Source organism: Dermacentor silvarum, unplaced genomic scaffold (assembly GCF_013339745.2).
Source record: "Dermacentor silvarum isolate Dsil-2018 unplaced genomic scaffold, BIME_Dsil_1.4 Seq1084, whole genome shotgun sequence".
Lineage (NCBI taxonomy): Eukaryota > Metazoa > Arthropoda > Arachnida > Ixodida > Ixodidae > Dermacentor > Dermacentor silvarum.
Genome location: NW_023605546.1, coordinates 61,562 through 72,668, shown reverse-complemented (window position 1 = coordinate 72,668; position 11,107 = coordinate 61,562). Strand labels below are relative to the sequence as shown.

Sequence of the window (11,107 nt, the reverse complement as noted above, 5' to 3'; positions counted from 1 at the left end):
ACCCTGTGTGTTGCGCGCTCGTCTAGAAAGGCTCGCCAATATAATGGATCCGTACGGTGACACGCCGTGCCGAAGCACCTCCGCTGGAGATGAAGAGCCGCCGTCGCCGCCTTCCCCAGATCGTGGCGACGATATGGGTTGGTACGTCCAGCTGTTTTCGACCACTGGCTGTTAGCGCGTTCCGCGATAATGGCAACATCAGTGCAGGTGCGCGTGCGGTCTGTGCGTGGCGAGTACAAATGCCGAGGAGAACGTTTGCTGTAGGGAGGTGACAGAAGTCGTTGCTAAAGGAAACGAGGACTGCATTACACGGCACCCATATTTCCCCAGCATATGCCTGAATCCTGGTGTCCTCGAGGCGGCGTACTACGCTTTCCGTGAGCTCGGCATGCAAATAGAAGGAGAGTTACACAAGTGAGTAAAATATGCGTTCATTACAACGTTACTAGGTTAGGTCATTGAAACATCTGGCTAGTGTCGTTTGTTCGGCTTGCAGAAAGTACCGCTTTGTCGCCTACCGCATGTTTACTAAGTGGATATGGAGGCGACTTGGCAGGTGGAACCGAGTCGTGCTGCCAGCGTGTGTTGTGTCTCGCATTCGGCAGGAGGCAGGAATTCCCCTCAGCGGTGTACGTCGGATTCCAGCACCCACGACTGGAAGATTGAAGCTTCGCGTATGGCATTTTCATCGCTTACAATTCGTTACCTGCGCGTACATTGCTAAATGTTTTTATGCACGTATAAGCTGCTCGAGTTCCGACTTCGTCTTTTTCAAAAACTGCAGTACATGCCTTTTACTGTATTTCAGTATGCTGTTTTTGGATTTTTAACATAGCAATGCAAAGGCAGAGTGACAACCAGAAAAATCAATATATGTCACCAGCACTTAGTAAAGGCTACCTTATGTGTGTAACTGCATTTGTGTAATGTTTAGAATGAAAATTACAGAGAAAATAAAGGGATACAACATGACACAAGCACTCACTATGAAGTGAGCATTTATTTTGAAAGAAAGGTTAAAGAAAACAATACCATTGAATGTGCACATGTATTTCTCAAAAGATTTTTTATTGGGAATGCATAAGATATGTTACGAATGCATAAACACAAAATGAGCAGCATAAGCAGGAAAATTCAATAAATATCAATGACTAATTGTTATTACTTTTCTTCTATAAAATAAAGAATGGCTCATACATGTTGCTTGAGGGCTGCCTCACCATAATAGCTGGTGCAACACATTGCATTCTAGTGTATGTGGTGGGCATGACAGATTTCAGCATGGCTTCAGAAACTGCCTCTCATTTTGAGTGCAGCCATAGAATGGCAAAATGTTGCGATTTCCTGTTTTTGAGGTTCTGATTCCAAAACACTAGGGCTGAAATCAAATGGCCGAAGACGTTTGCTGAAGGTGACGAGTTGAAGTCACTGTAATACTGGTAATCTGTAACAGCCAAGTTCTTCTGAGGCATTTGCCAGCGAAGGTTATGATAGTCTAAATAATGTGCCATGCCATTGCCCGCTACAACTGCTCAGTGTTTATGGCATTTTGTTGAGAACATGGGTCATGGCTTTCACTCCTGGTCATCGGGTATAAAATCAATCTTGATCATTGCATTATGGCACCTCACAGTCTCTGCTGCTTTTGGATAAGTGTGCGAGCCTCCATTAGAACATTCTGTTTAGATGATAGGAAAAAGCGAACATGTGAATACTATAAGCAGTATGGTACCAAATATTCAGTGTAGGCAATGCAAAATGAAATCAACACAGTTTACGAAAACAGAGTGTTAGGTTGCTACACGGGGTTCCGGCTGGGCAGACCTCTTCTCACCAAGGCGGGATGTGAAAAGTGCTTGTGTTGGTCAAGTTCCTCAATTCATTACTCGAAAACAGGGCCACTGCTGAGCTTGCTTGTTGGAATGTTGTGTTCATTTCTTTAGGAAGTTCATAGCATGGCAGTGCAGAGCTGCTGCACGTAGCATGGAAATGCTATGAACGCAGCTCATGAAAACTGAGGTGGTTAGGTCGCTACACAGGCCAGCGGCTGGGCAACATCTCACCAAGATGAAATGGGAGACGGAAGTCAAAAGAGTTTGAGATGTTCCCTAAGGGCAGCCATCCGGAAATCTGGACCTGTGAGCAGCAATGAGCTCTTCCATAGATGGTGCCTCATATCTGTCCGTCAGGAACGTGCGAGTCTCGGAAGGGATGTCTTTGGAGCTTGTCTTGTGAGAAGTGGCACCTGCTCTTGCGATAACATCCGCCATCAGTTTGGCGACATATCCTGGGAGCAAAGAAAATGATTGAGACGTGTGTAACAGCGACTGTATGCACATGGCAACAGTTATTTTGTAAAGATTGTGCGATTTCATATATGAGTTCGCACTGTTAGTTTCGTCTGTTAGGTTCTTGTCACAGAATATGAGTAGTACTCAAATGTAATAAATACAGCATATTCTGTGATGTAAATGTACAAGATTTCAAGCATGTCAACGGTAAGGGAAGTCTGTAGCCTTAGTGTTACCTGATACGTACTGAACGAAGTCCTGTTGTGCATGCTATTTTCAAGTATGTTAACTGCTGCAAGGTTACAGCTAACTACTAAGTCGTGTGTCCTGCTTTTTTTATGTCTTTACGTGCCTGATGATAAATGCCTTGAGCTAAATAATAGGTGTTGCTTACCAAATGTTGGTGCCGCCTTGACGTTGCGGGCGGTAAACTGCCCCTTCCTGGACTTGCTAAGCTCCAGCGTGTCTGCCCAATTCGGTCCTGAGCTTGGTCCCTTGAAGCATTCTCGTTGAAATGTAACACAGCGAGCTGAGTCCTGAGGGAAAAAAGTAACATTTGCTAAATCATTGTGAACATGAAAATGAAATGGTAAACACCTTGAACAGAAATCTGTCTGCCGGGAAACAGTATATCGTAAAAGACGACTCTCCAGGCAAAATTTCTTTTAAACAAAAACTAACCCACCAAGTCAAGTTCAATTCATTCTTACTTTCAGGGGCGACTGACTAGCAACTTCGGAAAAACGCATGTGCACGACGACTCGGTACATGGCACCTTCTTATTTAACGACTGCCTCTCTGACAAGTGTTTTAGTATTATTGTTTATTACTCAAAATCTGGCTGGCCACACGCATTCACACAAATATGCCTTTCACTGTTATGAATAGCACGCCTGTGTTTGCAATGCCCAAGTGAAGGCCTCCACAACACTGTCAAGACGAGGCACCTTATTGCTTTGCTGCACATCCACTGAACAACATAACATCGTCATATCATTCGGTCATTTCAGTGAAATCGCAATGATGCACTGGTGAGAACACATTCATAAGTGTGGTGCCTACTGAGAAACTATTTTTATAGACCAGTTTTTTTCTGCAGAAAAGCATGCATGACTAGCCGTGACTTACATAACATTTAAATTAAAACATACCTTGCTTTCATACCAGGTCCTGAGTATGCAATTGACTTGGGAGCAAAGCGGATCAGCAGGCTATTAAAGGACTCCAACGAGAATGTCTGGACCATAGGAGACAGCTGGCGGAGGTCACTCAGAAGGCGAGGGTTCTCCAGAATAGCCCGCAGTTTAGTGAAGGCAGGAGATCCTGTTGGAAATAAAGATTCCGTAACTTTTGTTCAAGTTGGCTTAGAAGTGAATCGCAATCCTGTAACACCTGGTGAGGGGTGCATTTAGAAAGCTACAAATAGCATAGATTGCTATGAATCCGAATTACCTCTTGTCATCCATTTCTTGTTGTCAAGAGGCCCATGCATGCAGTCTGTGAAGGGTCCTTCATGACCGTTGTGCTGGTTACACATGTGATTCAGCAAGCTTCGCCACATGCTCACAATGAGGTCCCCATCACCTTGACTTGCTGCAGCCACGAAGTGCAAGTGGTTTATTATACTCCTACTCCACAGAAGTATGGAGCCACAGTTGCGGTGCTTGCTTGCAATGCTCAGCTTCTTATTTATACCTGCATGAAACAATAACATAACGCAATTTCTGTAAAACCAGAACAAATCAAATAGCTTTGACATAGAAATTTACCTTTATTTGGTTACCTGTTCAACAATGGTTTCCATAAACTGATAAGCAATAGTGGATGTTTTGTAGGCGATGCTCACTCATTTTCTTTCTTTTGTGTTGCATGTGGTGATCACAATGACTCTGTGAAAATTGATCTACGAGTTTAAACTAGGTCTTATTTTTTTATTTTATTCATTTACCAAGCAAGCATCGCCACATTTTTCACCTAATGAAAACGTAGGTTCGGAGACCTCAAAGCAGCACAAATTGTTCACGATACTTTGTTGGGGGATTTACTCTAGTGAACTTTCAAGACATTTGTGTCAGCTAAGCAAAGCCATAATTCTTCCATGGGCCATCAAAAAACTGGAGTTTTGCACTCATGCAAATAAATGACACTAAAGGCATAAGGTACAATGATGAGGGAAATGCACCACATTTAAAAAATGCAGAGCAACTAACTCAGTTGAAATTCCCAAAATACGTTTGCCAGAAAATTCGCTGCAAGTTGTGTGGTTTGGGCAGATGAGCAGATCCATTGTTCCCTCCAGCCAGTAGTATACAATAGAGGGGCTTTCATGGTCCATTCTACAATGGTGTATCTCGGCATCCATATTCAAAATGCAATTAGTTTTTATGCATGAACGGGTGTGTTTGCTCGTTTTCCTCAATAGCCTCCTACTAAGCAGTGGTGCACTGCTGAATTTCATAACCATGTTCAAATTATGTGCCTTTGCGTGTACATTTATGTTCACCTGGCAGAGTAACAATATTGTTATTGCACAGTACCTCATTTTTTTAAAGAAACAATTTTCTATTTCATTTTTGCGTATTTCTTCACTGTTCTTAAGAAATAAAGGAACAGCATAATTGTAGGCCATTTATTTCTTATCTTTTCATTTATGAGTAAGTCCAAAATTTTTAATTTTGTGCACTCACGTAATATAAATGCGAAACGGCACATTTTAATATTCAGCATTTTCTCATCCCAATGTAGCTTTCGCATTGAACTGACACACTTTTCAGCAGGACACAATGTGTGAACTGTTATCATCTTTATTTTCTGGTGCTGCTCACATAACAGGGCGAACATTGCAAGCCAGCATTTTTAACTCGAAATTGCTCTTGGAGTAGTCTGCATTCATAGATATCTTATTCAGCATTACAAGGTGGCTAGCCCAACTATTGTCTCTTGAGTCATCCCATTCCTCTACTGATGCACTTTTGATTTCGAATACACTTAAAACATAGGCGTGTAATTGCTGAAACTAAGTCGAATTAAGGCGGTCACAATAATTGCAAGACATTCTGTACAGAAATGCTGCAAAATAATTTTGACCACTCTGATAATTGTAGCTGCAAGAACAGAGGTGTGGCAAGCATCTTTACACTCATACAGGGCTTGAAAGAAATAGGTCTATCCACTGCCTTGCATTACTGTCTGAACAGTGCACTTACCCATCACTTAGGGTATTATAATGTAATTTTTAATGTTCAGAATATCAAATGGAATTGGTTCATTCCATATGACACAAGTCAGAAAGCAAGCACGTGTTTATTTACATACCCTTGGCGATGTGCCAGACATCAAAGTAATGCTTCATGCCTGGCCTCTCCTTTCGACAGTAGCTCCTGATGGCAGAGTGTCGGTCTACAAGGAACAGCGACAGGTGCAGTGTGAACATATAAATTGAAGGCAAACTACACAGTTCATCTGCAGCCACACTGAAAACTATCTGCTCATCAATTTTCATACCCCATTTTATACGGAGCAAGTAATGCAACCAATCCTCGACAGAGGTCTCTCACTCACAATCACAACAAAAATTAGTGCATCACATGGTAACAACGCATGTAGGTATGCATAATGTAACTTGGTTTAAAATTAACTCATGGTTTTCTCACATATATTGAAATACTTATTCCTGGAGGGCGTCACTCTTCTGACACAATTCATTACTAAAAGGAGTGGCATGAATCTGTGGCTGCTGCACAGTCCACTTGTGCTCATTACTAAAACATAATACAATGCATAGGATAGGAATAGAAACATGACTGCACTCATTCCATGTGACGTGAAGTTATGTTCATGAACTGTAGATGTAATATTAGTATTTAATCCCAAAATTTGTTTTAGTGCAAAATGCTCGATTGACACTTCTATAATCACTCTACTTGCTTAGCCTCCGCTTTGCATCTGCGAAGTATGAAATGAGTATAATAATCACCAGACCAAGCATCACTGGCTGCATTGCACTTGCACATAAACTACTCTATGGTGCCATACATGTAGGCATGGAAACTGTTGAGAGCATAAATAAAGCAATTAAAGGCCTCCATTTGTTACCTGTAGTGATGGAATTTATGCTGACACCTTGCTTGTCAAGCTTCTGCAGGCTCCTGGCAAGCCCCTCCTTCTCCATAGCATTGCTGCTCGAAACAGCAGCTGACTGCATGGGGATACGTACATGTCATCATCAACCTCTGGCAACAACTTGCTTCATTTTATAGAGTTTGAATTTGCATACCTCATGAACCTGAATTTGTTGGCAATGCAAGATGCGCTTCACTTGGGTACAGTAAAGTACATATGTACCATATTTCGCACTGTGTCCCGGTGAGTCACAGCGGCCATCCCCAGCCAGGTCCACATCCACGCCAGCCACTCTGCTTAGCAGCTGGGCCTGCTGTTCTTTGTACAACTACACAGAAGGATGAAACACACTGTTGTAACACCAGCTTTGGCAAAGGCAAAATGATGTTGATACTACTCTGTTGCAGAGTTGCAACCTTGCCAGTACACAATTCATCCAAATAGCCATTCATCTGAACGTGCCACGTAAACATGTGAGATTTGGTTACTACAATGTACTGTTTTCTAAAGTTTGAGTATATAGTAAAGAGCAAATATAGGTGCATAATCCTAGATGAAAAAAAATTGTTCAATGAAGGCACACGTCCCTACTTCCTTGCACAATGAGTAACACTAATTTATAGGACAGTTGCATTATATATAGGCACTTGCCACAAATTCCTCAACAGGCCACTGTGTTTTTGACAAATCTATACCTAATTTCACCAAGTACTAGAGACACATTAATCCTTCTTACATTACAAGCAAAATTGTTGATACCATGGAATGAGTAGCTGTGGTCTCACTATCAGCATTACATTTTACCATGCAGTACAATGGCCTATGTTCATATATTCATTGAATGTGGTCTGCCTGTTTACATTGTAGTTTAGCACAGTTTATTAGAAAAATAATTCCAAGGTTCCTATAATGCAAATGTTTCTGCTGGATAGGGCTGCACTTTAATTTAGGTATTTGTTGCTGGGTAATGATTAACATGCATGCTTAGAAACTCCACTTTACCCTGCCTCGGTGTACACTGATTTCATGCAGCAGAAGCTTCCTATTGTTTATTACCTCAGCTACTAGATTGAAAAATCAAGTTATCTAACATAGTGTATCAAAAATAATAACAATGCTTGCCTTTTCTACAGCTGGCACCATATAGAAAGCCTGATATTTGAAGAAAGTTGTCTCACTGATGGCCTGCACATTGATAGACTGCAGGAGCCGCAATGTTTGGGACACTGTGCAGCCTGAAAACAGCAGTGCCGCAGCCATTAAAACATTTCCCGCTGGTTTGTCTCCAATCAGTGGCTGGCTCTTCCATGACGTGACATGCCTACAGTTGTCACAGCTGCTCCTGACTGTGACCATTGAGCCAACGACAGAAAATGTGCTGGTATATTTCTTGTGGCAGAAACTGCACGCCACAGGAAGGAGCTGTCGCAAACAGCTCTCAAAAACCACGAACTTTCGCTCCTCACGAAAGGTTGTGACTAGGTCTTGGTTTTCACTTGTATGTGCTGTTGCAGTTCGTGGCTCTATATGGCTGTCGAAGGCCAGGGGCGGCAGTACTGAAGCTCCGGCTGTTGGGCCCTCGCTGTTGGCAGACGCCAATGCAACTGGCTCCATACACCCACTGCACATAGCAAAAAGTCACACTTGTTATAATGATGATTCGATAAATACATTATACGGAATGCTCTTGTATTCACTGTGCACAAGCTTTCCCATTCTCAACACCGCAGGCTACAGCATTTTTACGTCCAAAGAAGAAGAACCATGCACTGTCGCATTCCACTCGCTATGTTGTGTGATCTGCTACGTAAAAAATTGCAGTCATAGAATACAAACGCAACATTTCATTATAGTTTACCTTGCAAACGTGTCTTCGAAGGATTCAAGAGTTGGTTTGTAGGTTTCATCGCCAGCAGCTTCTCGAATCTCGCATTCCACCTCTTCCACATATGGTATGGGTGTCGAGCAGCGGGCATTCTCAAAGAAGTCTGTCAGCGCAGGAGAAGCAGGTACATCTGCATGCTCTGGTGTTCTTGCTCGGATGACTTCGGCAGAACTAGCACTCTGTGTGCCTTTGGACACCAGCAGACGTGCAGCGAAGTCTGCCTGCGTGGCTGTTTGATTTCCTTACATTACTTCACTATCGTGAACATAACTTGTTTTTCATAAGACGTAAAGCACACAGTAATATAAATGACTGGTGCCAACTGTAGCTGCTTTCCTTATTGTAAACCCTCTTTCTGAAGTCTAGTGACTACGTAGAAACACACTTCACATGAACAAGGAAAGATAATCTTATAGTACTCATCATGTTGTTGTGACAAAGTGTAATCATGCTTACCAACACTTTTTTGAAGATGCCATGACGTCTGTACACTTATTGTGCGTTGTTCTGGCACTGTTTGCGTTCCCACAGAATGCAGTACACGAGAGCTGTGGTCAGCTGCCACCCCAGTCTGCGTTCCCACAGTAGACACAGCCTGACTGTATCTGCATTTACACGGCACAGCCTGCAAACAATGTACTCTTATGAGGCATGACTAATTCATCGCTAGTGTCGATACTGCAGTATGAATTAGATTGAATAAGGGAAACAACGGCCTTCATCATATATTACAGAAATGATGCAGGAAATGAACTTTGTTTCTTGGTGAAATAAACTACAATTAAATGAGCATTATCTCCCTACAGTTCATTATATAAACTGTTCATTTTTGCTAATATTTGCTTGAAGCCATTGTCTGCTGGAACCACGAAAACTTATTGTAACTGGTGCATAACACTTCGAAAACTATGGATAATAATGAAAACACGTGACAAAAATAACAGAAGAAAGAGTCAATGTCAGCTCTTATGAAACATTGTGCGCATGTGTGTATACAGGGCGGTAAGAACTTGCCGAACTAAATCTAGAAGGCTGCATGCACTGTATAACAATAAACAAAGTTTAATTGCTTGTGCCAATTGAAGCAACACTCATTTTCAAAGAACTCACGGAACTAATTGTTTAAACCTGAAAAGAAAAAAACAATACTCAAATCACGATACTCACTGGCTGTGAATGCTGCGGTGCCTCAATAGTGCTGGCACCCAACGCTGCAGCTGGAGTTGGCTTGGTCTGTGATGTCTGCAGTCACAAATGAGTAAGGCATACAAATGAGATCTAGGACATGCTGCACAGTTCTCTATAGTGCCGAGTACACGTTTTTATTTTTCACCCCGAATGTCACGCTGCCACAACAGCCCTGGGCACCAATCCTCAGCAGGTGACATAAAATGGGTTTATGATATGACAACAGAGTGCAATGTATCATTCATACTTTTGCTGTACTCTTATTTCACTTTTCTTTCGAGTCGAGTGACGGCTATTCACCCGCGCGAATACTGATGAAGGAAAAAAAAATGTGCTAAAAGCGTTTCGCAACATGACACCACGTAGCTCAGCGCCGGCGCACCAATGTTTAACCAGAACGTCGATATACTTTCTGGCAAGGTACTTTTGTTTACTTGCTGCACAGCGCGACGTAAAATCTAACATGTGATCACATGGTTCGAGGACATACGGTGCAACACGAACAGTGGCGTGAAGATAAAGTACCGATTACTCGGCCGCTCCTCAAACATGACATCACACTACACGGAGGAGCGTTTATAAAAACTTACCGGCCTTCTTGGAAGGAAGAGAGTTGGCAGCGCATTTGGTCTCAGGCGTGGTGTCAGACCGCAGTCCAACTCCTGCAGCAGGCGTGGGTTGTGATGGTAGTCTTCGGCACGGAAGTGGCGCCCACAAACACGTAAATCGCTGTTGCGCTTTGATTCTGCCGAAACGCCAATGCGCTCAAGCCAGGCATTGCGCAAGGCGTCATCATGAGGCAGCCGGTGTCGCGTGGTTTCGTTTTCCCAGTCGGCACTTTTGCAGCCAAGCACCGCACACGGGTATACCTTTTAGCCATCGCGATACACTGTCAGACTCTGTTCGCGCAGCTAATCAGACCGCTAAGCACGACTGTGTTGCAACGTGAGCGATTTGGCACTTGCGTTGAGGGCTGTAGTTACCGACTCACAACTGCGCACAAACGAGCAACACGACGAGGAAGAGCAGAAAGCGCGCGTACCTTCTAGCGGACTAACCGGAAGTCGTAGGTTCTTGTTCGACCAATGGACATCGTTTCCACCGTTGACATCACCAAATTCCCCCTGCTGACGTCGTGACGACCGCTGGGATACCGGAAAAGCGAGGGGAGGAGGACGTCATTGTTTTTTTTTTATTTTGTGGCGCTCCCGCGGCGCGTAGCGCTGCAGCGTTTGGCATCGTTGATCCTGACGGCATTCTGAACTCGATGCGCGTGTTTACTTGAAATGTTCAAAAAATATCTGAGGTGGTTTAGGGGCCCTTTAAAGTTGAGTTTTTCTCGAGAAACTGATTAATTTGTTTAGCAATAATGTGTTCAATTAATTTAGAACAGGACGATATTATGGAAATAGGACGATAATTTTGTACCAGAAGACAGTCTCCTTTCTTAAACACAGGAACGATTCGGGCTGTCTTCCAGTCATCGGGTAATTTACCAGTTGTCAGCGACGTACTGAATAATATAACAAGAAATTTCGCGACAGTTTCAGCATATCGCTTGAGAAATTTGTTAGGAATATTATCACAACCAGACGACTTCTTGACATTCAGATTTAACAAC

At 42.9% G+C, this 11,107-nt stretch overlaps 1 protein-coding gene across 1 annotated transcript; it reads right to left on the bottom strand.

Moving 5' to 3' along the window:
- Nucleotides 1-683: 683 nt before the first annotated feature.
- On the bottom strand, nucleotides 684-10,500 carry LOC119434462 (uncharacterized). Its single transcript, XM_049659486.1, has 10 exons — nucleotides 10,077-10,500; nucleotides 9,466-9,540; nucleotides 7,536-8,923; nucleotides 6,568-6,741; nucleotides 6,387-6,489; nucleotides 5,607-5,690; nucleotides 3,744-3,986; nucleotides 3,443-3,614; nucleotides 2,686-2,827; nucleotides 684-2,287 (listed from the first exon to the last, which is right to left on the bottom strand). Exons 3-10 carry the CDS (start codon nucleotides 8,040-8,042, stop codon nucleotides 2,270-2,272), a joined length of 1,443 nt encoding a protein of 480 aa, XP_049515443.1. The 5' UTR covers nucleotides 8,043-8,923; nucleotides 9,466-9,540; nucleotides 10,077-10,500; the 3' UTR covers nucleotides 684-2,269.
- Between the last annotated feature and the right edge of the window lie 607 nt (nucleotides 10,501-11,107).